The following is a 19,647-nucleotide window of genomic DNA, read 5'->3' on the forward strand; positions in this document are numbered from 1 at the left end:
AATGACATTCACATGGAAGTTGGCCCAGATGTTATTAACAGTGCTGCCAACTCATGAACAAAATTACTAGAGCGAAATTTTAATCCCGCGAAGTTTGACAAATAAATTCACCTTACTTTTTCCCACAGTAAACATTTTCTAATGATTTCCCACAACGACCGGTTCTTGCAGTTAACCAAAACGAAGTTAGGGCGGCTTTCAAACACTTCATAAAATGATTTTATTAAAAACTGATTCAACTGGATATCAAAAACTTACCTCAAAAGTGGACCAATTCATTCGAAAAAGAGAAAAAAATATATCCTGTGAAATGGTTTTATTGTTTCAAAAAAATATTCATTTTTCAGTATTTTTCGTTTTAATAATAAACTTCTTACAAAATATGTCCTTCTTTTAAGCTTTGAGCGGTTTTTTTCTTTAATTTAATAAAAAATTACCAGTTTTTGACTCGCATGCATCGTCGGCTACTAAACTTAGTAATAATTCCATTTTACTGCAGAGCGCGTTCTTAAATGAAGCAAATTTATTTGTAAAACGTCAGCAAATCTATCAATTGCATGAATTGTCACATTGGCAGTGCTGCCAATACTGCAATTACTGCGCATTATAATGCGTTTCTGAATATACCCTAAGTGTAGCTTTGTATCTAAAACTTTGCAGCCTGGTAGCAAAAGAATACAGCTGGTTATAATTTTTATTTTTACTTTTCAAGATTCTATGATTTTCCTAAGATTAAATCTTTCTCTTAAAAAAGTCTGCCATCTGTCTAATTATATTTAATTCATATTCTGTTTAAGCAGTGTAAACCAATTTTTGTTACATAATTGAAATTACGATAAGATAATTTATTTTGCATTAAAATACGCTCTTTACAAATTGCAAAAAGGGTTTGACCAATATAAAAGGAAAACGACGAAAAGGTGGACTGGCAGTCCTTTTTCATTACCCCAACTTAGTTTCATTCGAATTTCCGAGTACAGCAAATAAATACATCTTTTGCTCTCTTTTTCTGGCTGCTATTTTTTTCGTACATATTCTTTATGCCCTTCTGAAAAGGTAGCATTTAAACGCTAGACTGCATCGCTCAGACAGCACTGATGAGCGATATTTATGCCAACCTAAAAATGTTCAAGAAACACGAAAAAAGAAAGAAAAAAATTACGAAGGAAAATTGGAACTAAAACTCATTTCAATTTATGCGCTTATTTACCTTTTTTACTAGTAGTAGCACTTTACCTTAAATTATGCAGAAGAAAGTGCCTAAAAAGATAGTAAATACGAAGACCGCAAACCGGGGTGGGCACACAGCTAAAGCTTGGAGATCCTTCGAGCTGATGAACGGCTGGGTTAAAAGCGTTGCTGTATAATTTAAAGCAGAAAATTGGATTTTTCCGAGACTTGAGTAACAGACGCGGAGAACTTAAAAGAGGGCGAGAAGATGTATGTAAGTCTATGTAGATACTTATATGAAGACGCCGAAAACATAGAGCAACCAGCAGCAAACGAGCGTAGCTATGCAAGGCAACTTGCCTTCAAATGGCCAGAGGAAGTGGAAAATTTAAAATGATTAGCTTTAATGAAAGTATGAAGCAAAAAAATGAAATATTAAGAAATAAACGACCAATTTAAAATGTAGAAAAAAATTCAAACAAGAGCGTACAAAATAATTTGAATTCCAACACTAATTAGACAAGGCAGCAGCGGCGATGACCGCCCGCATGGGGCATTCAACGACCAGCTAAGAAGATTTACATCAGCTCGGCAAATTGAATAGTGTTATGTGTCCAACATTTATTCTTTAAAACTTTGCAAGCGCGTCACTCACATAATTCTGTGCAAATGAGAGGATAAAGAAGAATTGTTGAAAAAATGTATTATTACATCGTCTCTTTTTGTTGCACTCATAAATAGCTCTTAAAGGACGTGCAATATTTTGTGCAAGTGGGTAAAATTATGAAAGGCTACAAATTTCAACAATTTTAGCGCAAAGAAAAAGAAAAAAGGTAAATTAAATTAGTAGAGAGCTCGCTAATAGGGTAGCGAATGGGATGCACGGGTGCTTCTAATAAGAATTACTACGCATGCATCCCCTTTTATCCGGTTTGTGAGCCGGTATGAGCGCATTTGCTAATAGAAGAATTAAGTAGCTGAGAAAACTGAAATTGAAAATATGATAGCGTTCGAGAGTGAAATGCAGCTCGTAGTTTGGTGCATAAAAAAATTGAAAAATTGGCGGGTTATCTGCATTAATTCAGCGAGTTGGGATGACGCGCTGTAAGTGTGCACTATTTGTTTTTTTTTTGAATTTCATTCATCTACATGTTTGTGTTTCTCAAATGGCTTGTGAAATATTTATTTATTTTTATTTGTCTTTGAATGGATACATTCTTACAGACTATATTAAACTAATTTACAATAGTTTAGTAGTTACTAAGAAAAAAAAACGATTTCAGATGGTTGACTAAGATGTCATACGACCATACGGCCATCAGCGCCAGAAGAATTGAAAACATAACTAAATCTGCACTTGCCCTAGGAATCGGAGCATTCCCCCCATAGTTGGTTCTCGAGAATCCGATTTTAAAGGTTTGGTACCGTCGGAGCCTCATATTGGGAGTATTAAATTGAATTTTACTTAAAAGGAAAGGGCAATCAATAGATCCAGAAATGATTGAAATTGAATTGAAATTTGAAAATGTCGAGCCAAGGAGAACGCGGAGATTTGGTGGCTCCTAAAACTCTCAGGCTAAAAAGCCCATTGTATTTAAAGCTCTGGAAAGCGGGTAGATAGTCAAGGAGGGAAGGAGAAAAGTATCAGAGAAAGAGATAGGAAAGAACAGAAACAGAGATAGAGATAGTTATTCCTGTGAGAATTTTCCAGATTCTTTGGCAAATCTGTAAATATCCTACAGTTTTAGAGAATGAATATTACTCATTCACACGACATTGGAACCCAAAACTCGTAGCCGTGCTCTAGCAAAGGCGGGACACTCACAGAGAAAGTGCTCAGTGCTATCCGCCTCCTCCTAGCATGGCAGGCACATTGTGTCCTCAATGATTCCAACGGTAGTCATATGCTGACCTCATGGGTTGTGTCCTGTAATGATACCGACCATCAACCGAATGTACTTTTCTTCCAAGTTTAAGTGGAAAGTTTGACAGTTTTCTCTTCGGACTTGTCACAAAACACTTTGCAGTTCTGCAGCGTTCTAGACCGGACCATCGCTCTTTATGTAGATTGCCTGCATAATCGCTAGTCCAATTCATGATTCCTGCAGAACTGATTCCGATTATTCGCATTGGCCCTTGTGCGGGAACCGCTGAACCACGTTTGGGCAATTCAGCTCCAATTTCGTTTCCTTGAATACCGGAGTGGCCTGGAACCCATATAAGTACAAGCCTATTTTGTCTTGCGACAGAATTAAGTCTTTTCTTGCATTCTTAAACAATCTTTGAGGGTCTTTAGTGCAGCCTAACTATCATTGAAAACTCCAATCTGTTTCCCGCTCCATTTCCTCTCGATTATCCATTCGTCTACTTTCAGGATGGCAAAAACTTCTGTTTGAGAAACAGTTGCCATTTCTCCCTTAGCATGGTGATACTTATTACTATCGTTTAAGTACCATCCGGCTCCAGACCCTATTCCATTCTTGGACCCATCGGTAAAGAAAATATCCGTCAAACCTTCCTGCATGCATTCTGGATTGCTGACATCAAATTTCCTTCCAAATGAAATTGTGGGTATCAAGTCGTATTTAGGTGCCAAAAACAGCGGATACTGCTCAGATAGCAACTTAAAGATTTCTCTGTGTCCCGAAGTTCCGTCTTCGCGCCAAAAACCACATGCATAAACATTCACTTCTTTGTAGCCTGTATAGTTCCCGAATTGTGGACTTAGCCATGCTCCGTCGCCACCAGACTACAGAAGCGTAAGTGATGATTGGTCTGATAAGTGCTGTGTATATCCATAGGACCACAGCAGGTTTCAGACCCCTAGTTTTACCAAATGCTTTACGGTATTGCTGAAAAATCCACCATGCACGATTCACATGCAGTGAAAAAATCTTACACAGCATCTTTCTCTCAAACACTCAAAGCGTCGCTTCATCGGATGTTGTCATCGTCCCAGCTTCTGTGCCATACGTTAGGACGGGAATGATGAGAGCCTTGTGGGGTGTCAGTTTCGTTCGTCGGGAGAGGACTTTATTGCTCAGTTGCCTACTTAGTCCAAAGTAGCACTTGTTGGCAAGAGAGATTCTACGTTGGATTTCAAGGCTGACATTGTTATCGGTGTTAATGCTGGTTCCTAAATAAACGAAGTCTTTTACAACCTCGAAATTATAACTGTCTACAGTGACGTGGGTGCCGATACGCGAGTGCGCCGACTGTTTGTTTGAAGACAGGAGGTACTTCGTTTTGTCCTCGTTTACCACCAGACCCATTCGCTTTGCCTCTTTATCCAGTTTGGAGAAGGCAGAACTAACAGCGCGGTTGTTACGAGCGATAATGTCAATATCATCGGTATGCGCCAACAATTGTACGCTCTTATAAAATATTGTGCCTGAGCGATTAAGTTCTGCGGCTCGTATGATGCTCTCCAACATCAGGTTAAAGAAGTCACACCACAGCGAGTCACCTTGTCTGAAACCTCGTTTGGTATCAAACGGCTTGGAGAGGTCCTTCCCAATTCTGACGGCGCTGCTGGTGTTGAGCAACGTCATCTTGCAAAGCCGTATTAGTTTTGTGGGGATACCAAATTCAGACATCGCAGCATACAGATAACTCCTCTTCGTACTGTCGAATGCAGCTTTGAGATCGACGAAAGGATGGTGTGTGTCGATTCTCCTTTCGTGGGTCTTTCCCAAGATTTGGCGTATTGTAAATATTTGGTCGATGGTGGACTTTCCAGGTCTAAAGCCACACTGATAAGGTCCAATCAGTTGGTTGACGGTGGGCTTCAGCCTTTCACACAATACGCTCGGTAGAACCTTATAGGCGATATTTAGAAGACAAGGATCGCCCTTCTTATGGATTGGGCAGAGCACACTTAAATTCCAATCGGGAGGCATGTTTTCATCCGACCATATTTTGCATAGAAGCTAATACATGCACCTTAACAGCTCCTCGCCGCCATGTTTGAATAGCTCAGTTGGCAGTACGTCAGCGCCCGCGGCTTTGTTGTTCTTTAGCTGCGTTATTGCTATTCTCACCTCGTCATGATCGGGTAGCGGAACGACAATTCCATCGTCAACGATTGGTTTAATAGGTTCGAGAAGTGTTCCCTCCATAATTTAAGAATGCCCTGTATGTCAGTCACCCAATCGCCGTCTTACAGGAAAACGCGCCGGTCTTGAAACCTTCTGTAAGCCGCCGAATTCTCTGGTAGAATATTGGGGAGTTGTTCCTATTGGCCAGCATCTCAAGCTCTTCGCACTCACGTATTTCGGCCTCTCGTTTCTTCCGTCGGATAATACGTCTCCTTTCCTTAGCTCTCTATAGCGATCCCGCATGGCTCGCGTTACGGCCGATAGCAGCGTGGCTCTATAGGCAGCATCTTTTCTTTCGGCGGCAGTATAACGTTCCTCATTTTAAGTGGCGGGTCCCTAACCCAGCGTACAACCAGCTATACTGAAATATTTCGCCTTCTCACTTTAGCTCACTCCCGAACGGGTGTTCGGAAGCTACCCAGAGGATACTTGGGCTAATCCCGGGAGTTGTGAGCTGCTTGAACCATATGAGAAAGAATTGTCCTGGCCACTCCCAAGTGAATGGCGATCAGTAACTTTCCCCACTTGCGTGGACTTCTACATATGGAATCATCCTCCAACTTCTATTTACACCATATATTTATTTACAATCATAGATTTGTACATATATACTAATTTTTTTTGTAGTTTTAAGTAAAAAACACTTTTTTTTTGTTACCATTTTTACCAAAACGGATTTAATTTATTCCTCTTTCTTCACTGTTTTCAAATACAATATTTTGTAAGGGAGTGTCAATACCCTAATGTCTGAAGTGAACAAACCTTTAATAATTGAATCATGACAAATATGTATAAATTTTATTTGAATATCCTTGCACACATCTGCCCATTTTACAATTGACTTTTATCTTTACTCTTTACCACTTTTCTCATTTCAACGTTTTATCTCCTCCATTTTTGCAGTCGCTCTGACCTCCTACAAGGGTACACAATCCAGTTTCGAACTCACACCCATACTATCGGTGGGCATCTTTGTCGGCATATTGGTGGCTTTGGTTTGTATTGCCATTGGAACAATTGCAGCATTGAAGCTGCGTTCACACAAACAACAGCAAAAATATCAACATCAAAATGCGAAGTTCTCACGACCAGGCAATTTGCAAATTAAGGATAAAATCTCATTGCCATTAAGTCATTCGGAGGAAATGTACGACGAGAAGAATCCTGATGTGGTGCCGTATAATGAAGGTGAGTAAACAGCCTGGTGGCGGTGGCAAGCAATCGAAAGAGATAGTATAGAGTGCAAGTACTTGTAAGTAGTATTTAAGGCATTAGAGTATAAGAAATGGTTGCGAAGCGATGAAGTAAGTGCTGTGGTTATACTCGTACATAAATATTTGCATATTTATACATACATAAGTAGATCATGATAAATGGACAACAAGAAAACGGCACTATGAAGAGTGCAAAGCAAGCAAAAGTGCAAGAGAATCTTAAACGAATTTGTGTGGGTGTGACTTCAAAAGGTAAAACAGACAGCACGCAACAGGATACAGAGGATTACCACAGCATGCCAGGGAGCATGGCAGTGACAGCGTAGGGCAAGCGATTGCAGCACGACCGTAAAACGACAAGGAGTATTTGTTCTTTCACATCTATGTGCATATGGGCACTTGTATACAGTTATGGATGTAGATATGTATTCGCTCTCATTTGCACATTCCACAGATAGCATAACACGCGATGTGTGCACGTATGTACATACCTATATATGATGTTTAACATGCACGTACATAAACTCAGATGCATGCAAACTTTCATGCAGTCAGCAATGCAGGCGTTTAATGTCATTCGAAATACTTTTCAACTTTTACTTACCTTCGACCGATGAAATAAAGAATATTTCTTGGTGCTGAAGTCATTGCTGTGCAGCAAAGCTGGCATACAAATGAAGATATATATCTGCTTGTATGTATATGAATTGTGCCGCATCTTCTTGGCCACTGGTCGACATTCGAAATTTTGTAGCAATTGCCTATAACTGCATTTAGTTAATTGATTTTTGTGTATGTTGCCAGTTGGAGTTATTCCCGTTCATATAAAGTAACTGAAAATATACATATATCATATGTAGGTATGTATGCCCTTAGGTTGTAGGTTGGCCATAAATGCCTGTCAATGTTTAATTTTTGAAAACATAGAATACGAGAACTGTGAGATTTATTGGAGCTCTAATGAATTCTTTGTTTTCACTTTGCCGAAGACTTACATTTATCATTTTATAAAAGGTCATTGAGTATGCGCTCATATGGCAGTAGTTGCCTCATGGCATCGGAATGCACCTACAACCAAAATTCTTGCAAAAATGTTAAAAATGGCAAGAGAAAATTATTTATTTGACGTTCACTCAAAAGACTGCAACTTTCAAATGCAATATACATAAATATTTAGTTTTAGAAATGGTTGTTGTTTTTTAATTAGGGTTTGTTTTTTGCTGATCGGTTGGGTTGGTGCGTGACTACCATTAGAGGTACGAATCTCCGTGCATGGAACACCAAAATGATAGAAAAGGTATTAGGGAATAAGTTCATAGCGTTTTTACTGAATCAAACAAAACAACAATAATTATATTAATAAGTTAATCACTTATGTATAGTCACCGCTGCTGTTTATAGCCTTCTCCCACTTCTTGAGCGATTTTTTGATGCCGTTCAGCCAAAAATCGCCTGGTCTGGTGTCAAAGAAGTTGATGTAACATTTCTTAAGGACCTCTTTGTTACACGGGGTGGTTAAGTTTCAAGGGCCGGTGTTTATTTTGAAATATATTAAATAGAATTTTTTTTAGTAATTATTAGCATTTCTCCTTATTATGATAATACTCATATAACTCAATTGTGTATAGAACAAAATATTGGCCAACTGGCCGCCGCGGCTTTGGCGGCACACCTCCATCCGATGGTCCAAATTTTCGATGGCGCTGAGGCATAATTGAGGTTCTATGCAGTTAATGTGCCGAATTATCTCATCCTTTAGCTCTTGAATTGTTGCTGTCTTAACGACGTACATCTTTTCTTCAAAAGTTTGTCAAATCACATGATCTTGGCGGCCAATTGACATCGCCGCGACGTGAGATTATTCGGCCATCAAATCTTTCGCGCAAAATAGCCATAGTTTCGTTAGCTGTGTGTCAAGTGGCACCGTCCTGTTGAAACCACATATCGTCCACATCCATATTTTCCGATTCGGACCATAAAAAGTTCGTTCGTCATCTCACGATAGCGAACACTATTCACAGTAACTGCCTGGCCGGCCTAATTTTGGAAAAAATACGGCCCAATAATGCCGCCGGCTCATAAACCGCACCAAACAGTCACTCTTTGTGGGTGCATTGGTTTTTCGGCAATCACTCTTGGATTGTCATTCACCCAAATGCGGCAATTCTGCTTATTGACGAATCCACTGAGGTAAAAATGTGCCTCATCACTGAAGATGAAGTGCGCGATATGCATTTTGAATGCCCGTTTTCATAATAAGCCTGAATAACTTTAACGCATTGCTCGATTGTGTATCTTTCCATGGTTGAAATGAGTTAGTCTGAAATTAAAAGATGTCAAATGAAATGCAGAAAAAGCTTGACCTTTAGGTGTGGTTTACCTTCAATGTCGGCCTTTAAAATTTAACCACCCTTTAGAAGGTAACCTCCTTTTTATCACATGATCTCACAGGGAGCGGAAAGGATGGTAATCGGTCGGTGCAAGGTTCGGAGAATACGGCGAATGATGAAGCACCTCCCAATCGAGCTCATGGAGTGCGGCTTTGACGACTTGTGCAACATAGACCCTAGCGTTGTCGTGAAGCAGTATGGTTTCACCATATCGATCAGGCATTTTTAGTCGAATAGTCTCATTCACGCGGTGCAGCTGAGCAAACTAAAGCTCCTAGTTGACCGTGACTGTTTTTTCGAGCATTAGCCAGTGCACGATACCCTCCCAATCCCACCAAACACATATCATGATCTTCTTTGGATGAAGATACGGATTGACGCTGTGGCGTATCTCCTGGAGCCACCCATTTCTTTCTTTACTTCATATTGATATATAGGCACCATTTCTCATCTCCCATGACGATTCGGTACAAAAGATGCTGTTTATGACCGCGAGTTGCTCGATGGTGGGCAAGATGCTGAGAATCAATTTGAAGCCGACTTTCTTTGTTTTTTTTTCATTGAGGTCGGCTCCCAATTTTCCGGTAAATTCTATTAAATAAAGGTGACTTAGAATTGTTTTATGGTCACAGTATTTTTTCCCCGCCAATTCACACCTGGTTTGGCAAACGTTTACCTTCAAAAGTGATTTGAGACGTTCTTCATCGAATCCAAAAGACCTTCCGCTGCGGGACGTGCCATCGACGTTGCTATTTTAGAACTTTCCAATTCGTTTCCGTTTCACCTATGACATCTTCTCCATACACGTCGCAAACGTCACGGCTTCAGCAACTTTTTGAATTTTGACCTCGATGAAAAGATGAAGAGCAGCTGTCTAAAATGTTGAATTTCGCCTCCTGGGTACTCCATTGCTAAGCCTTAAAACTAATAGAAAATGAAATAACTTAAAAATACAATTAACATAGTTTTGTAGAACTAAAAGAGTTCTATGGAATGAATACGGTCCCTTTGCCAAACAGCAAATAAATAGTCGTAAAATAAAAGAAAATTTAAAAACGCTATGAACTTATTCCCCAGCCCAATAGAATAGAAAAACGTCCTCATAAAAACCATTTGCCGTTTGAAGGCGGCTTAAAACTGTAGGATCCTCCACTTGTAGAACAAATAGGACAAGAAGCTCGACCAAACACCTAGGTTAGGTTAGGTTGAAGCGGTTGTCCACTGTAGGACGCAGTCAGGCTCATGGCCCATTGTGATACCGCGTGGGGAAGAAGCGCTTATCCCTCCTAAGCCAATGTAAGATCCTTAATTTTGACATAGGCGAGATCTTCTAATTCATTAAAGGATTGTCCACCCAAAATGGCGAGCCTGCATCTGGATAGAGCAGGACAGTGACACAGAAGGTGCGGAATCGTCTCTTCCTCTTCCTTGTCTAGACAACTTCTGCAGGAGTCATCTGTTTGCACACCCATCTTTAGGGCGTGTCTGCCTATTAGGCAGTGCCCCGTTATGACTGAGATCATTGTGCTAAGACTGTGTTTATTTTGACTTAGCAGAGATTCTGTGCGTTTAGCACTGATAGTCGGCCCCAACTGTCGGACGATTTTGCAAGTGGCTTCATTACGCCATCTTTCATTCGCTGCTCTTACAATTTCCTCACGGATACGTAGTTTACATGTTTGCACGGGCTACATATATCGCTGTCTATGTACTCATCAGTCAATTTGGTGCCGAGTCTCGCTAGTTCATCGGTTCTGCAGTCCCCCTCAATGTCACAATGGCCAGGAACCCATGTTATCATTAGGTGAAATGACACATCTCGCTAAGAGATGCGCGGCATTTAATGCCTAATAGACATTTTACCAAAAAATTAGTTTAAGAAAATTTCGCGAAGAAAATACTTCCAAACCATCACCACATATAATGTTTTTAAGGGGTTATATACAGTTGAAAAACCGAAAAAAAGTGAATTTTCCAGAATTTTTCCCGAAAAAAATTTAAACAATTTATTGATCTAAAAATGTGTACACATGTCATCTTTTTAAGATATTTTAAGGCTTAGTATTAGTAAAGGCGGCCGCCGTAGCCGAATGGGTTGGTGCGTGACTATCATTCGGAATTTACAGAGAGATCGTTGGTTCGAATCTCGGTGAAAGCAAAATTAATAAAAACATTTTTCTAATTGCGGTCGCCCCTCGGCAGGTAATGACAAACCTCCGAGTGTATTTCTGCCATGAAAAAGCTCCTCATAAAAATATCTGCCGTTCGGAGTCGGCTTAAAACTGTAGGTCCCTCCATTTGCGGAACAACTTCAAGACGCACGCCAGAAATAGGAGGAGGAGCTCGGTTAAACACCCAAAAAGGGTGTACGCGCCATTTATGTTTATATATATAATGTTAAATCTAGTAATGAATCGAAGGAATAAGCAAACTAAATTTTTTTGACAAAATGGCGGTTTCTCAAAAAAAAGATTGATTTCTGACCAAAATTTCGGCCTTAAATTGTTTATAAAAAAAATATTTATCGGTGAGAAATAATCTTCGATTAAAGTTTGAAAAGCACTCTGAAACGTCTTTTCAAATTTGCCTGTAACTTCGAAAATATTCACCGGGACGATATTAAATTTTCTTCGTGTGTTCTAAAATATATGTACTTTAAGAAAAAAAATATAAAAAAATCTATTTTTTGAAAATTCTAACTGTATATAACCCCTTAACACATGCAATTCTCAATTTTGTGCTCCGACAACTGGTTCGAAATTTATATTTAAACATTTAATTATTCGCATTACTGTTTTATATCTGGTGTTTATCATCTTCAGAATTCAATGTACTCAGTTTCAAAATGCTTGAGTAATTTTAAAGCCTTTAAATTATTCATTAAACGCTCGTTCAATATTTAGCTTCGCCAAATTATTTTCCATAATTCGAAAATTCTTCATTTCTTTGCAGTCGATGGTGAATACAAACAGAAATCAGCAACACAAACACCATCCGGCCATCTGTCCACAACAAGTGAAGCGGAAATCAGCTGTAAGCCATCAACGGACGAGCTTGGCATGTACCAAAGCAACAAGGTGAGGAGCACATACACACACAAATACACATACATACAATTTTATGTACTACCTTCTCAAAGTAATATTGCCATTGTGGGTTGCGCTGGCCAGCCAACTTTTGTACAATTTTGCTTTATTTTTCTTTCATTTTAATTTTAAAGTTTTTTTTTATTTATTATCTCATCTTCTTTTCAACTTGCGCTCTTTTGTTTTTGTTGAATGTGGCGCATGGGTAAGCATGTGTTCGTTTACGTGGGACATTTTGAAGTAAAAGTTAGTGGCAGGCTTTTATGTTGCTAGCCACACCGGCGTTGGCGACATCCGTGCATCGATAATGAAGATGAAATACCGCGCGAATGGTGCGCAAATGAGGATGGGTACGCGGCTGTCGGATGTCGCATTGTCGTTAACATGACTTTGTAAATACGAGTATGAACCTTCAGATAAGTTAGTTGATAGGTATTCTAGGTACACAGGCTGCACAAGGATGATTTCTTGTAGACAGTCGGCCAAAGTTTTAATTACTTTGTTTTACAACGAAATTGAATGTTTAATAACTTTGTGGAATTATTTTGCATTAATTGCGCAAAGAGTTTGTCACCCGGCATTAGCTGTGGTTATTTTATTCATTTATGCATTTTTTTCTTTATGCCAACTAGAAACTTATAGTTAGGAGAGCTTTTGATGTTAATATTATATATAGAAAGAGCTTATAGAGAAAATGTGTTGGAAAAGAGGATTACAAATGAATCAACCACTACGAAATCACCGAATTTGAAATAACAATACATAAAATACAGTAAATATAATCAGGTCCAACGAGAGGGGGGGATCGGGGACTTTTTAGCCCGGGGCCCGGAGTTCTCAGAGGGGTCCGGACTCGAGATTCTACGTATTTATATGAATTAAACATAATTGGAAAGGGCCCGTATTTTTAATTTTCCCCCGGGGCCCGGATATGCTCTCTACGGCCCTGAATATAATACGTTTTTCAGGTTGATAGCTCAGGAGGCCTCGGTGCTGCTTCTGTGGCAGTAGAAGGCGTCCTGCATTCAGAAAATCCTGGAAACTAGAACTCAGTTTATTTAACTGGTCGTAGCTTTCAATTTTAGGTGCATCATTTTTTATTCCACATGCCATAAACCAGTGGAATTTCAACCATCGGGTGACACTACTACTTTTTTTACCTCTCCAAATTCTGTATTTATTTATGATCTTTTAAATCATAGCACAAAAGCTTCCAATAGTTCTTATAGAATTATTACTTTCGCTTTTTTAATTATCAGACCTCAAATAGCGCACGAAAATATTTTTTTTAAAGCGTCATGGCTATAAGTTCAATGTTAGAAATTTTAAATTTTTTTTAATTTATTAGAGATTTATAAAGTGTCTCCCTGTTTGCGACTAAAAACTATTTACAATCAGAGAACTGTTCAAATTAGCATGTTGAATACTTCCGATAACTCCCATTTTCTTACTCTTTCCAGGACGACGAGCTACACTATGCCGAACTCTCGCTTGCACCCGGTAGCGTTGCCATTGGCAGCGCCAGTTCTACTGGTCTACCCAAAAAATCCATTTCAGTAGATTGCAGCAGCAGCATGTTGCTGCAAGGTGCCGGTATAAATACGAACAACATGTCCGTCACAATCGGTGGCACACTGCCGCACGGCTCCAGTGTACGCAAACTGCTACCCAGCATACCAGCCAATGCTGGTGCAAGCACACTGCAACGCCACAAGCCACAAGCGGCAGTGCAACAGCCACCACCACCACCATCCTACGACTACTTCGAAGAGCCAACGATATACGCGCAAATCGATCACTACAAATCAACATCGACGGGGGGCACAGCAACAGCAGCGACCGCTAGCACTAATGGTGGCTGCTCTTCGTCCGCCTCAGTGTCGCCATTCCCGCCTTGCATCTCGTCACCTGCCTCACAGGGTACACCCTCAACCGTATCCCCCGGCACGGTGCAGATGTACACTTTACCCTCACATCCTGGCGGCTATCATACGCTGCCACACAACCATCATCACCAGCAACAGCAGCAGCAGCAACAGCAACTTATACAACAGCAGCAACTATCACATCAACAACATCAACAACAGCAACAACAACAAACACACAATACATCCGCCTCATCGATGCTGCAAATGATGGCAGCGGCAGCAGTTGTTCAAGGTAGCGCTGGCAATATTTATCATCATCATGGTACGCTGCCAATGCCACCGACATATCAACAACATCAGCAACAACAATTACAACAACAACAAGCCACCGGTCAAATGCTGGTATCGAGCAATAGCAGTGGTCTCGGCTCGGCTACGACGACAGCGGCGGTGACGAGTCCGAGCAGTTCGCTGTCTGGCCTCTCGGCCATCGGAAAATCGTATTCGCGTGAAATCGTGACGGTGCGAACGCCGTTGATGTATTCACAACAGGAGAGTTGCGTTTAAGAGTGTAAGAAAACTAAGCATAATCGGAATTTAGCTATAGGTAATGAGACTGGGGTGGGATTGAGAAAGGGGCAAAGTATAAATTTTAAATTTAAATGGGTTTGATTCGGTTTGGTCGGAAAGCGGGTACTGAGTGGTTTAATAGAAAGTCTTTGGAAATTCATATATCTGAGCCTAAGCATTACACCAGGAGTGAAATTTTGAAATTTAGCTTTTCGATTTTTTCCAGAACTTTGTATTTCGCAATCCAAATGAACAATTGTACTTTTAAACAAGAGCCAGTAATTAATACTATAAACCCATGAAGGGCCATGAAGGGCAAATATAATTCAGATTAAAGAATGATTGTAGAAATCATTTAAATAAGTATTGGTTTGTGGGGGATCTTTTTTTTCAAAGTAGTTAAATAAATGATAGAGCAAAGTTTTGCACGAGAAATATTGGAACCATCAATTTCGACTTGTTTTTTCAATTACAGAACATTTCTCAAACGCAATTTCCGGAATCAAATCTTCGGCTCTCGGCGCAAATTCTCTTTTATGCGTTCTACCGACTGAAAACACATACCTCGAAGTCGTAATTTGTGTTTTGAAAGAAGCCAGATAAACTATTTTTATTATTATTTCATTTATCGGAGTCTATGATTATGACGGGTGATTTTTTAGCTGCATGAGAGCTATCGATAACGATAAATATCGTTTGACAACTGAGAATGGGAAACTCTGGTGACATATTTGTTCAGTGAGATTTGGCAAGTCATCCGGAATGGCCTAACACCCGAATATATAAACTTATAAACTAAGTTCACAAATTTGATTTGTCTATCAAACGAAATGCATTTAGGCAGCTTCAATTAGGAAATATTTTTTAATAGAGTTCACACCAAATATGGAACACTATTTTTTTTATATTGCCAAACACTTCGTTAAATGACTATATTCCAGTGAATTATTAGCAACTTTTGACAATTTATTTACTTTTCATTAAATTTTAATAATTTTTTTATAAAAACATAAGTCGATCTCAAGTGGATTTTTGACAATTTTTTTGCTGGTTGATTTTTGACAATTTTTTTCCATTACCGAATGCTTGCCAATTTTTTATATGGAAGAAAGTATCCAACACCGTCAGCAAAAACTATTCTCACAAATCATCGCAGCTTTAGAGCCACCCGAAATATGCACCTTATTGTATCAAAATTCAATGAGCTACATATAAAAGTGCATAAACGAAATTTTGCTAAATTCTGGTTAAAAAGCTTGACATATTCTTGACAGTTTTTTGGATTTTTTTTTTTCAAATTGGATTTGTGTGGATTTTGTGGAAGGATAAACTATATTTGCATAGAAAATTAAATAAGATAAGAAGAAAAAAATTCTAAAAAACTTGTCAGTAAGTCCTAGAGCTATAGCTGCTCGACGTAGTGTATATTGTAACATTTTATTTTAACTTTTTAAACAAAAACTGTTTTTGAGTCATTTTAAAGGGCCACAAAGTAGCGCTTGAATTGGTATTTCTTGTAGCGAAATGAAATTTTAATAAATTACTCTTATAAATATGTAGTAGGTTTGGCGAACATAGCTCTTTAAGATGTTTATAATAAGGACTAGTGGTACATAATTTTGCCTCATTGAAGGCCAGTAGTATAATATTTTTTTTTCTTTGAAGAAAATATTTTAATTTTTTTTTTTTCAAAATCAAGTCAATATCCAAAACCCAATTCTTACGAACCTCCTACAACCCTTAGTATAAGTTCTCACAAAATGACTCAAGAGAGCTCCGAAAATCCGATACGAAACCAAGAAACCTTCAAACTGTGAACGTAAAACATAAAAAACAAGCAGGCTTTAGAGAGACTACGAAGAAAATAAAGTGTGAGGGGCATGTGGGACAAAAAAGAAAGCAAGAACTTAAAAAAGGCACCGGAAAAAATAGAAATTTTAAGAAAGAAGGTATTTAGCTAGAAAGTGCGAAATAGTTTTGGGAATGTTCACCTTCCAGCAGAGAGTCAATAGTAAAAGAACACACTTTAACATCAAGTCACACAAATTTAAGCTGAAATGATTCACCAGATCTGAGTCTATATAGAACTAAACAGGCAGACGTCAAATGTCTCCATTGTTCAGGCTTATTTTCGGTTAATAAAGATAGAGAAGCATAGATAAAATTATGTATAATAGAGCAGGCGAAATTTTTTCTCTACTTTGTTTCAGCAGCTGAAGTACTCTACTTATTACTCATGTTTTGCTTACAGTTCCCTGGTGTATATCTGTGGCCTGGAACCCAGCATAAGATAATACGATATTGTTTGCTCATCTCATTAAGAGATTGGCAACAATGTAAGACACTCCTTGATGTTATTTGGAATGCATCTAAGGCCAGTAGCGCAGCTTGGCTGTCTGATAGAATGCAGATATCTGTTGATGATATACTGTTTATCTCTAACCATTTTAAAGCTTCATTAATAGTTGCTAATAATTAAACAATTTTATTTTTTATTGTGTTATTTTTTTTTTTTTAATTTATCATGAGAAAAATATATGTATGTAGCTTCAGATCCTCTAAATTCCTGACGTTTATTTCGCTCAAATCCTTCGGCCAGAAGGCATAACATCAGTTGCAACCTGCAGTTTTTCAAATTCATTCAACTGTGGTGCCAACATACAAGTTATGGTCCGTGGCCGACTTGTTGCAGGTTTTTTCAGTGGACCATTTCGAGATGAAATTAAAACTTTTTAAAGTATAGCAAAACAACAAATGTAGCTCAACAACCAATATAATGGTTTGATTGTATGATTACAAAATACAACACAAAGCTAGACAAGGTTCTGAGAATGGATTTTGGTAAAGGAGACCAAAAAAATATGTGTATCGGCAATTTGGAAGTTTATGTTTGAATTTTTTTTACGACTGGTAAAATTTCGCAATTCTCCTCTTGCACATTCTTATGGTAAACGACAGGTGGGTATTCCCACCACTTAAGACTGGTAGCGCCAGGTTAATCATCTACCCTGCCAGAAAGCAAAATAGATTAACGAAACCAACGCAAGTCTCAGTCTTGTCGAGGTCCTATGCTCCCGAGTGGAGTTAACAAGGAAAAACAGAAACCGGTAAATTGGCAAAGGAAACTATGAGATCCTTACATTTTAGAGTTTACCAGTTTAATGTAGCAAAAGGGGGAACATGTTTCTGGGATCACCTTAGCCCACTGAGCAGTTGCTCAAGAGATGTAATAGTTTTGTCTCTAGTGAAATTAACCTTCACTATATTTTCTGTTTTGACCTTTTTCTTGCGTTTAAGTTGAATCGTGATTTTAGGAGTTTTAAAAATAGTTACAAATTTAATTTTCAAAATAATAGCCGTCGGTAGCGACACATTTTTCCCATCTCTCAGGCAATTTGTGGATGCCGAGTCAAAAAAATTGGCCGTCTTTGGCCGCAAACCAATCATCGAGCCATTTTTTGGCTACTTCGTGAGAATTGAAGCGCTGCTCTGAAACTGCGTGACCCATCGATGCAAACAAATGATAATTGGAAGGCACCAAGTCTGGTGAGTAAGCCGCATGCACCAGCGGTTCCCAATCGTACGTCTCCACAAATTCCCGGGACGCTCTTGTTCGATGTCGCGGTGCATTGTCATCAAGAAAAATTACTTTTTGGGTGTATAGTGCTGTTCAAATAGGCCAATTGTCATTGGTTGCGTGTACCGTCAACTGGTTCACCTGGTTTTAATAGCTCGTACCAAATCATACCACGCTGATCCCAGAAAACACACAGCATTGGCTTGCGGCCGAAGCGATTTGGTTTGGCTTTGTGGTCGGGCGGTCCATACGATCGTTTACGCTTGGGGTTGGAGAAATACACCCATTTTTCATAACCCTTAATGATTCGATGCAAAAAAGACTTCCTTTTGAACCGAAAGAGCAGCATTTTACAAGTGGTTTTCGATATTCGGAAATCATAGTTTGAAGGCATGAAATTCGACATTTTTAAGAGCGACAAAAATGCATTGTTGAATGCAACGTAACAAGCAATGAACTGAATATTGTTGACAGATGACAGACGAAAAAACAAGACAGTTGGGAAGGTTTAAAAATACTCCTAGCGACATCTATGGGTTAATAGCTGAAAGTCTCATTTCGTAGGTATATACCGGTAAGATACTTATAATAAATTGTAATACAGAGATTTCATTTACATTTACATTTAACCGCATTTAACGCATTTACTTCGTCTATTTAAAAAATTTAAACAGTAAAAGCCGAGCGACACGCGGTGGCTCATGCAGTTTTCTATTTTTCTATTGTTGTTGGTTGTTTTTTTTTTTTTTTGTGTTTTTGTTTTTTAATATTGCGCACGACTTGCTAGTAAAAAGCAGCAAAAGCCACGCTGACCATACGACGAGTATTTTCTTTACCCCGACCGAGCAATTGAAGGGGCTCATTCGTGCGTAACCAATGAACAGGCGAGGTATTTTTGCCCATTCGGAATTGTTCTTTTTACTCAGAGCGGCATTTCTCCAGCTTATGATTTGCGTTAGGTTTATGTATAGGTGATTTAAATAGCGAAATGATTTGAAATGAGCGAATGTTAGGAATATTACAAAAAATGGGTTGTGCACTAAAAGAATATCGCTCGAGGTGAATAAACTCAGTCCGTTTAGGTTGAGGGGTGGGGTGGAATAATTGAAATTTATTGTAAAAATGGTTTTAAGTAAAGTAAATTTAAAAGGAACATGGGAATAATAATGTAAATAATATATTAAAAAATTTTCTAATTTATTTGTGCATATCTTAGTAATTTAGTAAACAAGAAATATATACATAAATAGAAAATTAGCTAAATTAAATCAAAGCACACAACCATAAATCTAAGTAAAAACTAAGATAACTTGAAAATAAGTCGTAAATAGGAAAATAGATATGTATAAAAATTCAAGATATAAAAAAAGTGAAATATGAGAAAGAGAGACGTAAGTAAACAGAAAAAATACAAAAACTCCAAAGAAATGAACTGACCGCATATGAAAGTAACCTATAACAATAAAATCCAATACAATCCACATAAAAAGTATGATTGCAGCAAAATCAAAATTAAAAAAAAAACTACTTTTAACAGCAGCGGAGATAAAAAAATTCAAGGAATAATGGCACAATGGTGAAATCCGCAGTGCCAGTGGAAAAATATTCCTAAATATGAGTCGTACGTATGTATTTAAATTCAGCCAATCCACAAACACTTAACTAGGGTTAATAA

General features: G+C 38.5%; 1 protein-coding gene across 1 annotated transcript in view; it reads left to right on the plus strand.

Moving 5' to 3' along the window:
- LOC129250842 (hemicentin-1) overlaps positions 1-14,392 on the plus strand; it is a 336,677-nt gene extending 322,285 nt beyond the window's left edge. Inside the window, exons 14-16 of the mRNA XM_054890469.1 lie at positions 6,171-6,455; positions 11,824-11,948; positions 13,418-14,392. Of these exons, the coding sequence (XP_054746444.1) occupies positions 6,171-6,455; positions 11,824-11,948; positions 13,418-14,392 (1,385 nt within the window). The remainder of the gene's footprint in view (positions 1-6,170; positions 6,456-11,823; positions 11,949-13,417) is intronic.
- The last annotated feature ends 5,255 nt before the right edge of the window (positions 14,393-19,647 follow it).

Source organism: Anastrepha obliqua, chromosome 1, assembly GCF_027943255.1.
Source record: "Anastrepha obliqua isolate idAnaObli1 chromosome 1, idAnaObli1_1.0, whole genome shotgun sequence".
NCBI lineage: Eukaryota > Metazoa > Arthropoda > Insecta > Diptera > Tephritidae > Anastrepha > Anastrepha obliqua.